At 48.2% G+C, this 15,637-nt stretch overlaps 2 protein-coding genes across 3 annotated transcripts; one reads left to right on the plus strand and one right to left on the minus strand.

Annotated features, from left to right (window-relative positions):
* Positions 1-1,128: 1,128 nt before the first annotated feature.
* LOC101752611 (protein DETOXIFICATION 16) lies at positions 1,129-5,595 on the plus strand. Of its 2 annotated transcripts, XM_004952217.2 has the most exons (8): positions 1,129-1,448; positions 1,540-2,084; positions 2,203-2,289; positions 2,375-2,431; positions 2,522-2,760; positions 2,893-3,011; positions 3,130-3,216; positions 3,311-5,595. In XM_004952217.2, exons 1-8 carry the CDS (start codon positions 1,206-1,208, stop codon positions 3,368-3,370), a joined length of 1,437 nt encoding a protein of 478 aa, XP_004952274.1. In that variant the 5' UTR covers positions 1,129-1,205; the 3' UTR covers positions 3,371-5,595. The 2 variants fall into 2 exon arrangements, 1 of the variants encoding a protein (XP_004952274.1); XR_002678083.1 differs by lacking the exon at positions 3,311-5,595 and having other exon boundaries at positions 2,551-2,760; positions 3,130-3,156.
* LOC101753291 (hepatoma-derived growth factor-related protein 2) lies at positions 5,281-8,890 on the minus strand. The gene is made up of 2 exons (XM_004952219.3): positions 7,017-8,890; positions 5,281-5,594 (listed from the first exon to the last, which is right to left on the minus strand). Exon 1 carries the CDS (start codon positions 8,821-8,823, stop codon positions 7,048-7,050), a length of 1,776 nt encoding a protein of 591 aa, XP_004952276.1. The 5' UTR covers positions 8,824-8,890; the 3' UTR covers positions 5,281-5,594; positions 7,017-7,047.
* Between the last annotated feature and the right edge of the window lie 6,747 nt (positions 8,891-15,637).

The following is a 15,637-nucleotide window of genomic DNA, read 5'->3' on the forward strand; positions in this document are numbered from 1 at the left end:
GCGAGACGAATCTTTTGAATCTAATTAGTCAATATTTAGACAATAATTTATAAATACAAACGAAATGCTATAATGTGCTAGTACTGTATAGTGATTTTGGCGGCGCCAACTTCCCTGAACTAAACAAGCCCTAGAAATTGTTTCCGTGTACTGAAAGCGACTAGAGGTATCAGCATACAATATTCCCGGATCAGCTTTGGATCAGCTTTATCGATCCTTGGGACCAAATTGAAAGCAAGAGGGGGGCGGCAGTAATTTGTTTGGCCTCCTGGTACCTGGTACCATGCATGTTGCAGACCGTACCATGCATGTTGCAGACCAGTCAGCAGATCGCACGGCGCAAATCTAACAAATGAGCAGATCGGACGGCGTCAAAATAGAGTGACGGAAGAGTCTGAAACACCCGGTAATGTATAGCTTTTCCTAATATAAAACATATATGGCGTCTTCGGTCTTAGACATCATTAGACGTCGATCCAATGTCTAATGTACAACTTTGATAGCTGCAGCTTTACAGAATAATGGAATTACAATCTTGTCAATACCACGTGTTAGATTTACAATCTATTTTTTTCAAAGGATCAACGGTTAAAAACAGATAACAATAACTACAGTTTATATAGTACATCATGTATTTACTAAAAGATAAAATTGCAAAACCATCACATGTCACTTTGTTTATAAATTCCACTTCTTCAGAATTTCCATCGCAATGCTCACACATATATACTTCCTCTGTCCATAAATATACAACGTTTAAACTACTAAACATCATATATATTTATGCTCGGAGGTAGTACTCGGTTTAATTGCAAGAACTACTTCCACTACACGTGTGCACAGTGAATTCCACCATATTTTAATTATATGGGACTCGCATACTCTTATGATCTGATCAGGTGTGACAAAGATGAGATCGGTGTTCTGTTTCCATGCTTATACCCACATCAATTAAACAGCTAGATAAAATTGCGGCGTGCCCTGACTAAGCCTTTGTCCTTTTCCCTAGCGGCTTCCTTTCGGCCCTAAGCGGCGGCCAAATTGATCAGCTTCTACTTTACTTCTTACATATAGTACTCCAAAACTAGTGAGCTCCATCTATATATAACAAGCTAGGTGACGAGAGGACTCGGTGGCGTGGTCCTGCTCCTTCTCCATTGCTGCCATCTCGTCTTCTCACCGGTGCCGTGAAGCGAAAGGCAAGCATGGAGGAGCCGCTCCTCGCCGGAGCGACGGGGACGAAGCACGGAGGAGATGAGGAGGAGAGCCTGGCGGTGCGCGAGGTCAAGAAGCAGCTGTACCTCGCCGTGCCGCTCGTTGTCGGGCTCCTCTTGCAGAACCTGGTCCAGATGGTCTCCGTCATGTTCGTCGGCCACCTCGGTGAGCTCGCGCTGGCCAGCGCCTCCCTCGCCACCTCCTTCGCCGGCGTCACGGGCTTCAGCTTGCTGGTGACTGAGCATCTCCGCCTACATCTCTGATCCCCTTGTTCGTGTCCATCTCCGGCCGGTTCACTGATCACCGCTGGCGCAATCTCGGCAGGCAGGCATGGCATGCAGCCTTGACACGCTGTGCGGCCAGGCATTCGGAGCTAGGCAGTACCACCAGATCGGCGTGTACAAGCAGCGGGCGATGCTGGTGCTCGCTCTGGTGAGCGTCCCGGTGGCGGCGGTCTGGGCCTACACCGGCGAGATCCTCGCTTGGTGCGGCCAGGACCCGGAGATCGCCGCGGGGGCCGGGAGCTACATCCGGTGGATGATCCCGGCGCTGTTCGTGTACGGTGCGCTGCAGTGCCACGTCCGGTTCCTGCAGACGCAGAACCTCGTCGTGCCGGTGATGCTCAGCTCCGGCGCCACCGCGCTGTGCCACCCGGCCGTCTGCTGGCTGCTGGTGCGCGGCCTCGGCCTGGGCCGCAACGGCGCCGCGCTGGCCAATGGCGTCTCCTACCTCGCCAACCTGACCTTCCTGGCGCTGTACGTCCGGCTCTCGCCGTCGTGCAAGGCCACCTGGACGGGGTTCTCCGCCGAGGCGTTCCGCGGCGTCACCGAGTTCCTGAAGCTCGCCGTGCCGTCCGCTGTCATGGTCTGGTGAGGTTGACAATTGATTAGATTCTTCCATTATTCTTCCACTCCATTACTGCTACATCGATTGATGGCAACGCTGTATCGCTGATGAAACACGCTCTTGCTCTGGCTGGAGATGCAGCATGGAGTGGTGGTCCTTCGAGCTCCTGGTGCTGCTCTCCGGCCTTCTCCCGAACCCAAAGCTCGAGACGGCCGTGCTGTCCATCTGGTGAATTCTACTTGTGCTTCCGTTGCTAGTTTCCTGAAATTTCTCGCCGATCCTTTGCTCATTGCTGATTCTGCTTGTTTTGTAGCTTGAACACTAATGGCTTCGCGTTCATGGTGCCCCTGGGACTTGGTAGCGCCATAAGGTCAGTAAACCCCAATCAGTCACCCTGGAACACATAGATCTTTCTCAGCTGCATCATCAGGAACACATTGACTTTGGTTGCTGCATGCAGCACACGTGTCTCAAACGAGCTTGGCGCAGGGCGGCCAGAAGCGGCCCGGCTGGCAACCCGGGTGGTGGTGCTCCTGGCGCTGGCGGTGGGCATGTCCGAAGGGCTCGTGATGGTGCTGGTGCGCAACCTGTGGGGTTACGCTTACAGCAACGAGGAGGAGGTGGCCCGGTACACCGCCAGAATGATGCCCATCCTCGCGATGTCCATCGTCTTCGATGGCCTGCAGTGTGTGCTCTCAGGTGAACTTGTACACGCTGCACTCTCCAAGCAGTGAAACACACTTTAACTTGATACACATTCTCTGAATCTCAGTTAGTTGATGATGTTACATTATATGATGTTTGGGCATTCGTGCTTGCATTGATTTGCAGGTGTTGTTAGAGGCTGCGGCCGCCAAAAGGCCGGCGCCTTCATCAACCTCGCAGCATACTACCTCGCCGGCATCCCTTCGGCATTCGTGTTTGCATTTGTATGGCATCTAGGAGGAATGGTACGTGTTATGTCCTCTTCAGTATTTCATTTTGGGATTAAATTGTTTTTCCTTTGTTTTGCACCTTTTTTTGAATTTGATAGGTTCTGAATGCTGGTTTAATTTGAACTCTGGACAGGGCCTCTGGTTCGGGATCATGTGCGGGCTGGTGGTGCAGATGCTCCAGCTGCTCTCAATCACATTGTTCACCAACTGGAACAAGGAAGTAAGCTTAAGTTTGTTCAAATTTTCATGCGTGTGGTTTTGTTGTTATTTTCATCTATTTCTGAATGTTGTTGTTGCTGGGTAAACTTCTTTAGGCGTTGAAGGCGAAGGACAGAGTTTTCAGTTCTGCTCTTCCTGTGGACATGGTAACATGAGACAGTGGAGATCAGGCAGATGGGATGCAGTTTTGTTGGCAATAACGCTATAGGAGGCATTGCCTTTGTTTTGATGTAATGAATAATGTTGATGCTCATGGATGCTTCATATTGTTTGAACAGTTCAGTTCGTCCTTATGTCTTCAGTAAAACATTGAGGCATGAGCATGAATCCAAGTGATGATCCGTTCTGACACCAAACAAGAATATTTTCTCTGCTCAAACTTTTTTAATGCCTGGTTGCAGTATTGAAACGATGGAGCCATTTCAGAAACCAGAATATTTCCACGATCGCATGCTCAGCTTTTCTGTTGCGACATATTTTATAGTTATCTTGTTTCAGTACCAGCATGGTATGCCTAAGCAGCAGGAAGCTCGATATTTCTCTAGTCATACCTGGACTTCACAAGTTTATCTTGCCTAGCTCCACATATGGACCTTTTGCTCTGAACTTTTGAAGAAAGAAGGCTACGGAAAGAACAGGATTCAAATGGGGCCATGGTTATTTTGTTTTCACACAAAGCATGAACTAACAGGCACAGCTGCAACAATGTTCTTTATCTGCCACACAACAGCTAGCTCAACCTCCGGCCAGAAAGTTAACACTAGGTACGGAACCCAAACTAAATTTGCCAACACAGCAAAAGACATCAGCTGCCAAACAGGACAAGCTTTTTTTGTAGCTTCAAGGTTTCCTTGCACCTCTCGGATCTTGATGCGACACAGGCATAGTAGGCAGCCGTGGGCTGTGGCAAGCTTCCTGGACGTTGATGCCAACTTGCTAACGTTCCACATGTCCCAAACAAAGCTTCAGAATCTGCATCACCATCAGATCTTGCCATCTTGGTCATCTGCACCCAGTTGATGAAAGCGGGAGTGGTGAATGGCACGGAGTTGATGACCCAGCTTCGATCATCTGATCCAAAATCAACCGGACGAGTAATCAGATCCTTTCCTGGAGAAGCGAAGCAGCAAGTTACCAGCTCCTGCGTCGTGCCACATCGTTCATCGTTGAGACATTCTGTCGAGCAGGCTGTGTGCATGAATAAAGGTCACGGCTTTTTTTTTTTTTGGAAAGGATAAAGGTGACGGATTTTGGGCAACCTACTGCAAGAGAGAATGGAAGATGTGCAGAAACACGTAGTCAGTAGGTACTGGTAGAAACATTGCTGTTACAGGTGAATGATCATTATTTGAGTGTTACAGACTCGCGAAAAAACTCACGAAAACTCAAATTATAACAATTACCATCGCTATATTTCCTACCAAAAGCGACTTGCGATGTCAACTTCTGCCAGATTGAAAGAAGTGATAAAAAACATTAGGCAAAATTTCTTCTCGTATTTCACATGCACTCGAACTCTTGTAAAGGTTCCCATATTTCTTTAAGAGTATCCGCAAACCTCATCACCCACATCTGTAGGGTGTGCATTTTCATTTACGCGTTAGTAATTCAGTTGTTCAGACATGTCTTCATACCTGTCGACTTCAGCTTTACAAGGTCCTGATATTTGATCCTTTTTCAGTGGCATCTGAACAAGGTGTGAAGGATTCAGGCATTCAGCTCACAACATCAACGAACTTGCATTGCATATTGCTATGAATTAGGATTCCCAGAACCAAATGAACCGACCACACAGAATAATAGACCATACATATTGGTAATGGGACGACAATAATGTAAAGTGGGGTGCGTAGATGACAGACCAGAAATATGTCAGCTTATGCCTGCGAATATGCTCAGGCTTCAGAGTTCAGGGTACGGCTACACAAACAGAATATCAACCTGATTCACATGCCTACCCAAGGACAGATCAATGCTCACCGATCTATTCAAGCAAGCTGGTCTAGAAAATTTGAAGGTTGAGACTTCAGCTTGCAATGAAAATGTTAAACCATACAAGTGGGACTGACAAAACAGAGTCACTACTAGGAATCCAGCTGCTACTAGGAATCCTCATTATAAAGCATTGACAAAAATTTACCATCCCATTAAGTATATACCTGCCAAAGCCAAATGCTACAACGGAATGTCTTAAAGATTAGCAGAACCAACAGCTTAAGCAACAGCTTGGAAGAAATACAATCATCTCATCACTGGCACTCACTAATGTGATAATAGCTGACAACTACAGAAATATAGCCACCTGTTAAACACCTTGAATCCCACCCTTTAAACTAATACTAAATCACCTCTTTCCACCTGAATCTTCTATCCAGCCACCTGATTGTGACAATGAACAGGTTCATGTAAGTGCATCAACAATTGAACATCATAAATTTAATTAATATAATAATGCAATGTAGATGAAAATACAATTTCACTACAGAAACAGATATGGACTGTTGCACACAAATAATCCAAGTGTGCATGGTCAGATTTGTTGACACCTCTAAAATAGCTCTATGTGAGTTCATGGTAGCAAGCATGGTTGAGTAACATTCAGCCCTAATATTGAATTGGAGTAGACCTAAAGTTGGTCCCAAACTGGCATAGCTTCAGCTGTATATCATCTTCAACATAACAAGGCTCAGTTACACAGATATCAAAAGTACATATTAAGTTTGTAACTCATGTTAGTTTAAGAGGCTCAGAACATATCTCTATGCTGAACATCAAAATTTGGTTCATGTATCCATTTGAGTTAAAATTACTCTGACTTAGACTTTTCATCCTTCAACCTCTGTGCTCATACCAAACTATCAAGTGACGTGCCTTTGGGAAATCAGGTCTTTTCAACAAGACCAACTATCTTGTTAGAACCAATGACCAACTTCTAAGAAAACTAAATGATACATGTCTATTGGAACAACAATCCAAAGAAAACTATCTTGTTAGAACCAATGACCAACTTCTAAGAAAACTAAATGATACATGTCTATTGGAACAACCCTCCAAAGAAAACTACATGATAAATGTCTCAGCTACCTTACTGGAACAACCATCAAAAATTGATATGAGAGATAGTAAACTCTTTGAACCAACCATTGTCATACAAGCAACTTTCAAGGTGATACGTATGCTCAAATGTTTATGCCAGTAATGTTGGTGTAACTAAATGAAAATCTAAGTTACCAGAATCACTGTTTACAATTTTCATCTATTGTTGCAGCCTTTCCAGGGGAGCAGGAAAAAAAATAGTTATTGTAAATAAAGAATTACTCTAAACTGATTATTCGTGGGTAATTGAACATAGTAGAACTTCCTACGACTTGAATTCGCATAGTTATAATCTAGCAAAAAATATGCACTAGATTAGATATTTAGTAAGAGCAGAATTCATGTGATGATATATCAATTTTGTGGCGATTGTTTCATGATATGCTACATCAATCTTGCGCCACTTGTATCATCTGCGATAAAAATGACTGTCCCAGTGTCCCTAGCTAAGTGCAGCTTGATACATGCTCAATCAAAAGCCCACACAATCTGCAGTTCCTAGTGTTGATATACAATTTTATACAGATGTTCTGAACTTGGATCAAAATTTTAATTGCTGTAATATTTATTCAGTACAGAGGATTAGGACATTTCAGAAACTGTGCATAATTGAAATTCAACTTTTGGACTTGCGATTGAGTTATAACAATTCTTCAAAAAATAAGAGGAAACATAATAATAAATCAATTAAGAAGAATGGCATACCACAAAAAGCACTTGATAAAACCATATAAGTTTAATCCACCAAACTCATCAACGTATTGAGAACATCCTTCTTTACGTCCGCTCGACGGAGCTGTGCCTTTGCCTCAGAGACTCTTTGCCTCTTGACCTTGTATTCCAAAGATTGTGCCTTCTCATCACCAATGAACTCAAATGCTCTCTTCAGAGTCTCCCCACATGGATTCTGGGCCTCAATCTCCTCCACATAAGCAGCAAGGTTGGAATACAACCCCTGCAATTCATCAAAACCCCTACGTGTAACTTCCACATTAGCATCTCTTTCTACTTCATCATCATGAGTTTCCCCTTCCTTGTTCTTAGTCAGAGTGCCACCATTCTGATTTGCAGCTGCGGCTTCCTTTGACTTGAGACTATCCCTATCTATGTCCTTCTTCCCTTTGTCAGTTTTCTCCCTCTTGCTCTTTCCCAAATCACCGCTCTTTGCATCTTTGTCCAACTCCTCATTTTGATTGTCCCACTTCTTACTCTTACTTGGGGTACCAGTAGCGGTTGCCTCCTTTGACAACCTGCTCTTTACGTCTCTGTCTGTTTTCTCTTTGATGGCCTGCCCCTTCTTACTTCCTTTCTGAGAATCACCATTTTGACTGGCAGTACTGGCGGCAGCCTCTTTTGGTGTGCCACCCTTTGAATTTCCATCCACTTTCTGTTTGTTAGACTGCCCCTTCTTACTCTTTGTCACAGCGCCATCATTTTGAGATCTAGCTGCAGCAAGAGCCTCCTTCGCCTTCTCACCCCAGACTGCTTCCGAGAGTTTATAAATCTGGAGCTCATCTTCTTTACTTGGCACAATGCCTGTGCTCACTGCTTTCTCATACCGCCCCTTGAGCTGTCGTACCTTCTCATAGATATCTGAGTAGGTGCAGTTCTTCCTATCGAGGCGGTCACCAACAGTAGCAAGGAGGAAATCAGTCTTTGGTAGAGTGCCGTCACTCTTCACATGCCCCGCGAGGGCCTCCAAGACCTTCATCTCATCATTCTTCGTCCATAGACGCTGAGCACGCGGAAGCTTCTCAGGCTTGCTGCTGGACGGCGAGGAATCGAGCACCCCTGGCTTCTCCAGTTTGCCCCCGCCCTTCTTCCCCTTGACAGAAGGGGTGTCCTCAGACGCTGCCTTCTCCTCCTCAGCCTTGACCTTCTTCACCTTGCTGGCTGGAGTGGCCTCAGGCACCACCTTCTCCTGCTCAGCCTTGCCCTTCTTCGCCTTGCCAGCTGGAGGGGCCTCAGGCGCCGCCTTCTCCGACTCGGCCTTGCCCTTCTTCGCCTTGCCGGGCGGGGTAGCCTCAGCAGGGGCCGCAGCCTTCTCAGCCCCAGCCTTGGCCTTCTTCGCCTTGCCGGACGGAGCAGGATCCGCCGCGGGCCTCTTCCTCTCCTGCTCCGCCTTGGACTTCCCGGCCGCGGCCGCCTTCTTCTGAACCACCGGCTCAGGGTTCTCAGGTTCCGACTCCGACTCCGACGACTCGCCCTCGTCGTCGTCGTCGGCGGCGGCGGCGGCGTGGGATGCGGGCTGGGGAACCGGGTGCGGCGGTAGCTTGGTGGGGAAGCGGTGCAGCTGGCGCATCTGGAAGGCCTGCGCGTCGGTGTCGGAGTCGGAATCGGAGCCGGAGCCCTCCGACGAGTCGGCTCCGTCGGCCGCAGCGGCGGGAGGAGGCATCCGTCGAGCGGGGTGGCTCGGAGGCTCCTCCTCCTCCTCCTCCACGGAGCCGGATTCCTCGGAGGACGACTCCTGCGGCGGCGGCGGCGGCGGCGGCGCGCGGCGCTTGCGGGACATGGCTCGCCGCTAGGGTTTAGTGGGTGTGGAATGGGGAATGGGATGGGTCAGATGCTGGAGCCTGGAGGATTTGGTTGGACCTTTTTTTTTTTGAAAAGGGACTTGGTTCGACCTTGGACGCCCGTTGGACAACTGAGCTGGACTCCGATGACATCGGGTTGGGCCCGCTGCGTTCGGTCCAGCCAGCTAGGATAAGGATTAAAGTTCAATTCTGGTCACATCAAATATTTAGATATTAATTAGTAGTATTAAATATAAATTAATTATAAAATTAATTGCATAAATGAAGGCTAATTCGTTAGACAAATCTATTAAACCTAATTAATTAATGATTAGCACATATTTTACTGTAGCAAATCATGGATTAATTAGGCTTAGTAGATTCATCTCGCGAATTAACCTTCATTTATGCAATTAATTTTGTAATTAACATATATTTAATAATTCTAATTAGTATCTAAATATTCGATATGACAGGGACTAAACTTTAGTCCCCGGAACCAAACACCCCTAAGTTTCACGGTGCCAAATTTTTTTAATCTTTGGTAATAGCATTTGAATTTAATATGCTTTTCAATTGACAGTTTTGTGTTTGTGAAATTATCGGTGACTGAGACATCATTTTTTTCATAAAAAAAATTGTTAGAGCATTTCCAATAGATCCCATTCCCTAATTCAACCACTATATTGAGAGAGTTGGTGAAAAAAAATAGTACTCAGCAGACTTGCTTTACATTTCCATTTTTCCCAATAATTATTGGGATAAACTAATAATTCACCCTAACTCTTCCCAAATAAAGAAGGAGTTTGCGACTCTACCAATATGGTAGTTAGATTGGATTAGATTATTGGAAGGGTACAAAAATAATTCTCCCAATAACAATGAAAGGGAGTTGGGATATCCCATTAAAAGCAACTCCAAGAGATTGATCTCAAAAAGGGGTCCCGTCGGACTCCCGCTCTCGGTGCTCGACCACTATCACCGGCATCGCCAACTCGAGGCTCGAGCTTGCCCACGGGTTGCCAGACGAGGAGAGCATCGATGGTGGGAGGGTTGCGGATGAAAGCCCCCCTCCCCCTCCCAAAGTTGGGATTCAATGATGCGTTGTTGGTCGGATGGCGACCAGAGGCGATGGGCCTAGGGGCAGGACGATGGGAGAGAAATTTGGGTAATAACCTTAAAAATATTAGGGATAGCAATAAATATAGTAAATTTATTGTAGCAGTTTTTTAGACTTTTGATAGTTTTTAGGATAGAAATCCAGTATAGCAAAATTGTTGGAGACCGTCCTCTAAGATCTTGCAGCAACTATCGCTCCTACCCTTCGATGATGCCTGCTGCTGACACCCCACCATCTCACCAGCTCACCGTCTTTATTGCCACAACCACCGGGTCGAAGTGGTCCCAACCTTCTCTTAGGGCTTGTTTGGCTCCAGGGTGTTAAAGTTTAACACCCGTCATATCGGATGTTTGGATGCTAATTAGAAATATTAAACATAGGCTAATTACAAAACTAATTGCACAGATGGAGTGTAATTCACGAGACAAATCTATTAAGCCTAATTAGTCCATGATTTGACGATGTGGTGCTACAGTAACCATTTACTAATGATGGATTAATTAGGCTTAATAGATTCACCTCGCAAATTAGCACAGAGTTCTGCAATTAGTTTTATAATTAGCTTATGTTTAGTCCTCTTAATTAGCATCCGAACATCCGATGTGACACTGCTAAACTTTAGCACTTAGTATCCAAACACCCCTTCAGTGTCCATTACCACCCTCTAGCAGGGCGCTTAGCATTCTCCGACCCCGACACTGTTGATTGCAACAATGGCAGCGTCTGGCTCAGCGAGGCTAAGGCCATACATATAGCATCATACAACCTCGAGGAAGTGGATCACCTGGAGCACCTGCTCACGGTTCCCAAGGATGAGCTCCTCCCATCAACATCACCGCACGAGAGCTCATCCTCCTCCTCCAGGTTACCGTCTTCAGCTACGACGGCTTCGTCGTCAGGTATCGGTCCAGACACAACGTGGACAATGGCACCGACATGTCCTAGTTCATAGCCGCCATCACTAAGCTGGCGTGTGGTGCGGAGAGCATTTTCGTTCTGTTGCAGTGGGGCCGTGATGCCAGCGTCGGTCGCCGCCGCGGGCCTACTCGACCCTTCCGGCGCTGCCAACTGGTGGCTTGAGTACCGCTTAGTGGCAGATCCAGAACTCGAAGAAGGGAGCTCATTTTTCCTCCTCCTTTTTTCCTCCCCTCTTTCCCTTCTTCTTTGTCCTTCTTTTCTTCTTCCTTCTTCACTACTAGGGAAAAAACCTTTCGTCCAACACCTTAGTACCGGTTGCAATTGGGCCTGGTAGTACCGGACCTAACGGATAGTTTATGAGATGTACCCCATGTGGGGATAGATCCCCATTACCTGTGAGAAAGGAAGAAGACAGACTCCTACTAGGATTCCACCGTAATCCTACTAGGACTCATACCATGTGATTCTACTAGGACTCCTCCTTGTAACCGACTAGTAATCCTATCCCCTGGTGTATATAAAGGAGGGCAGGGGTACCTAGGTCGGCACGTCAGTACAGAACCACCAAGAGGTTCAACACCATACAACATCCCAAACAGGACGTAGGGTATTACGCTATTCTGGCAGCCCAAACCTGTATAAATTCGTGTCTTGTGTCCTCGCTTTTACCTTCGAATTCCAGATCCGGCGATTTCCCACCAACAAATCTACTACCTTGGGTACTCCCTTGGTAGGTTGCTGGGTTAAAACACCGACATCTGGCACACTAGGTAGGGGTGATCGTCGAGATCATCGGGCGAGCTTGAAGGACCTCATTTACAAGATTAAATCTACTCGGCGTGGCAGGGTTACTATTTTGCGTCGTCCAAATCTGTGACTCCGCATGTCCAAGATAGGCTCGAGAGCAAATTCAATTTTGTGTTGTTTCCAGCCTCCCGTGTGTTGTTGCGCATATGTTCTCGGTGAGTTAGAGTTCAAAACGGATCGGGGAAAAGCATTGCTGCTTCAATGTGCTGCACGGAGGCAATTCCAAATTGATCGCCGTCTCTGGGCTGTCTCGGAGGCAATGAAGAAATTTTGTTGACCGGCCGTGACTCAGGATCAAGACAAGGATGCGACAGCCATCCGAGTACTCGGATTCTCGCTGCTGCAGTTTTAAATTGAAGAAAATCCAACAGTTTTTGCTACACAAACGTCATGTCTGCACATGCGGGCTATTGACAAGCAAGCAAGCATACATGTACAGACTCGGCGGCGATAGCAAGCAACCATGCGCTCACCAGCGGAGTCAGAGAATTTTTCCCACGTACAAGTCCGATGTGGGAAAATAAAATCATGCCGTCGTTGTCTGATCAGTGGAGAGAGAAAAAAACACATCGAATCTTGTTGCAACACGCGAGACAGAGTAATGATTACCTTTGGCGACTTGTTTCCTCCCGTGAGAAACAATTGATTTGTTTTCTCAGAAGCAATCGGTGAAGAGTGCTACATGCACACGAAGGACTACCAGAAGGCTTCGGGTGTTTCGCGGCAACACCAACAATTGGAAACGCCGACTCGCCGATGAGTCAAGGATGACTGCTTCGACTACTCATCTCGACTAGTAACTAGTCGAGGACGACTACTTCGACTACTTCGTGTTGAAATAATGGGCCTAGCCCATAGTAATTTCAGAATTCCAAATAAATCTCAAAGGCCCATGTGGGCAAGAGGTGGAGTGGTGCAGGTCTTTAGTCCCACATTGCTAGTGGAGGAGAGGGATGACCAACTTAAATATGGAAGTTGTCTCCACTCCTCCAAGCTATGTGTGTGGGGAGAGAAGGAGAGCTCCACACGCGCGCGCTCGCTCGCCTCGCCTCGCCGGGCCGGGCCGGGCCAGAGCGCGGGCGTGCGGCACCTGCGTGAATGGTCCGCCGAAATCCGGCCCCTCGCCTTGCGGGGGCGCGGCTTCCTTTTTCCATTTTATTTTTTGGTTACTTGGTCCTTAAGTCAGTGAGATATTGTAACGACTTAGGTTTTATCAGCCGAGTTAATCTTAAGACAAGTTCCCTAATCCGGTTGACTCAGCTTTTCTTGAACTTTATCGTCTAAAGTCCGGTTCTCAGCCCCGACCCTGAAACCCAGCCAAACCGCCGGTTCTCCCTAAGCCCCAAAAACCAATGTTCCTCCAAACTTTGGAGCTTTGGGAGAAACAGAGACTGGAGGATGGACCCAGAAATAGATCCCACAGATCTCTCGGGTCAGGCGCACTAGAGCAAGCGTGCGCCCCTGCTTCAGAGTCCCGCCGCCGCGTGGCTTAACCTCCCCGACGAGCACCGCCTCGCCCAGTCGCCGGCAGCGACAAGATGGATCAGCGCACCTCCTTCGCAATAGCGCGCGAACGCGCCCTGCAGCCCTTTCCACCTCGTCTCGTCTCGCCCGCAACCTCACCGGCCGCGCCAGGCACCCTATCGCCGCTGTGACCAAGGATTGGCCGCTGCTGCGCCAGACCGCCTCGCCTCCCGCGCTCATCATCTCATCCGGATCCCTGGCCGCGTCCCAAAGCCTTCCGGCTTTTCCGTCACCCCTACAGTCACGCTGCCCACGCGCGCGCCCCGCGACGATACTGCCCTCGCCAACCACGGCTCCAGCAGTGACAACTCCTTTTCCCGCCTCGCTAGTAGCGTGCCCTGGCAAAGCCGCTGGTCTGTGCCTGCTAGCGTCGCCGCTCGCCCGGTCACCTCGCCTGCAGCGCCCTCACCTGTAGTGCCCCTTCCTTCCTTCCTGCCGCACGCTAGCCGACCCGCCACGCCCAATCCACCGCTTGACGCGACCAGACCCGCGCTCGCCCTCACCAATCCTTCCTTCCGGCAAACCCGCGCCTGCACAAGCTCTGTCTCTAGTGCCCAATGACCAAAGACCCTGTTCCTGAAGCTCCGCTTCGCCGGCCAATGCAGGCGTCGCCCAATCGACGCCACGGCAGAGCACTCCATCCTCTTCGACCTGATCCTCGCACTGCCCGGACTCCTTCTCTTCCGCGCAGCTATAAAAGGGAATACCAGAACCTCTACCGGAGTTCCCTTCGCCATCTTTGCCTCGCCGCACCTTCCTCTATTTCGTGCTCAAGCGCTGCCGCATAAACTCTCGAGGAACTTCCCCTCTCCGCTCAACACCCACTTTTCCCAACCCACCAGCCGCTTGTTTCCTTCGCACGATGCTAGAGCTTACTTGTTGTCCACAAGAAGCACGGCAGTCGCCGGAGCACCGCCGGACCTCGCCACCGCCCAAGCCTTAGTGCCTTAGTCTTTTCTGCCTGAGCTTGCTTCTTCCCGATCCCAATACTTCACCAGTAGGCCCAAGGGTAAGCTGCTGACCCATTTCCATCTAGCCCGACCCCTTTTCCGTCTCGCCCGACCCCTTTCCAGTTCGCCCGACCCCTGTTTCCGTCTCACCCGACCCTGTCTGTTTCGCCGACCCTTGTCCGCCTCGCCCGAGGGCTTGGCTGTAACCTTTTTCTTTTGACCAAGGGTATCTGTGTAAATTTTTGAGGACTCCTCTGCATTAAGTTTGAGGACCCCGGTACAGTTATTCCTTATGTCTGAGGGTCAGATCATAAGTTTTTCCCGATCCGACTCTTTTACCTTGTTCTCTATCAACAGAAGCTTAGGATTCCACACCTTTCCTGTAGTTTTGCTACAAGTTTCTGAGCTTAAGCTTGCAAGTGTTGTTGAAATAATCATCTAAGTGTTTAACACCTGCACTGCATTTCCGTGTAGAACTAAATCTCGCCGACGGTACCTACAAGCTGCATTCGGTGCCAGAAGACGGAGCGGTAGCCGAGCTGCCGACCGCAGGAGCCGAAGCAGAACCCGCAGAAGACCAATTTTCCTCCACCCCACTCAAAGGCAAGCCCTGGAGCATAACCCAATCTTTCTAAACTTGCGCATGCCTTCTTTTGTATGTATATGCATTTACGTATAGGAGTTGTTTGAAACCATAGATGCATGACTCAGTTTCTCTTGATGTGAACACTAGTATGATAAGTCCGAGTAGTTGCAGTGCTTAACAGGAATCAGTAAAAGTCGAGTGATTTCCTGTCACTCGCGAGTTATAGGAGTTGGTTGTCCTCCTTCTTGTTACAACTATAAGGACGATGGGTGGGGCAGGACCTTGTGAACTCTTTTTGGTGGTCGGTGGATCGCCCCGTCTGTCTACTTGAATCTAGTTAAGGTCTGAAAGTGATGGTGTTCGTGATCAAGTGTTGGAAAGTACTAATCTTATACCTAGTATGGGATGGGGAAGTGTGGCGGATCCACTTCGGATTAACTTGATTTAGACAGGGTTAAGCCGCCTAACATGCGACACTCCTGCCTAAGCCGAGTTAACACGAACTGCCGTCGGATTTCCTCCGATTTAACCACTTGAACAGGATCGAGTTTAACAACCCACACGAACGTGAGTGGTTCCAGAGAATACAACGAGTCCAAAGAGTTAGACAAAATTTCCGATTTAGTTCGACCATAAAATCCAACATCAGAGTTTTACAAGATTTCAAAAGAAACAACGGAGAAAAACACTAGCGGAAGACTTCGTCGGGGTCGGACATCCCTGGTGAGGCCAACCGGGACATCACTGGTTCCTCTCCTCGCCGTCTGAGGAAGGATCCCACTCGACTGTCCAGCCTGGCGGAAGCTGGGGCGGCTAGGCGCCAGCAAGAGAGGGGTCGGGCGCAGCAACCTCACCTGAAAAACAGGAGCCACAACAAGGCTGAGCTACTAAGCTCAATAAGACTTAAC

The sequence above is a fragment of the Setaria italica genome, chromosome I (genome assembly GCF_000263155.2).
Source record: "Setaria italica strain Yugu1 chromosome I, Setaria_italica_v2.0, whole genome shotgun sequence".
NCBI lineage: Eukaryota > Viridiplantae > Streptophyta > Magnoliopsida > Poales > Poaceae > Setaria > Setaria italica.

Coding starts and splice junctions, on each gene's coding strand:
- LOC101752611 (XM_004952217.2), top strand. CDS start 1,206: ATGGAGGAGCCGCTCCTCGCCGGAGCGACGGGGACGAAGCACGGAGGA. Junction 1,449..1,539: donor TCACGGGCTTCAGCTTGCTG/GTGACTGAGCAT, acceptor CAATCTCGGCAG/GCAGGCATGGCATGCAGCCT. Junction 3,012..3,129: donor TATGGCATCTAGGAGGAATG/GTACGTGTTATG, acceptor AACTCTGGACAG/GGCCTCTGGTTCGGGATCAT.
- LOC101753291 (XM_004952219.3), bottom strand. CDS start 8,823: ATGTCCCGCAAGCGCCGCGCGCCGCCGCCGCCGCCGCCGCCGCAGGAG.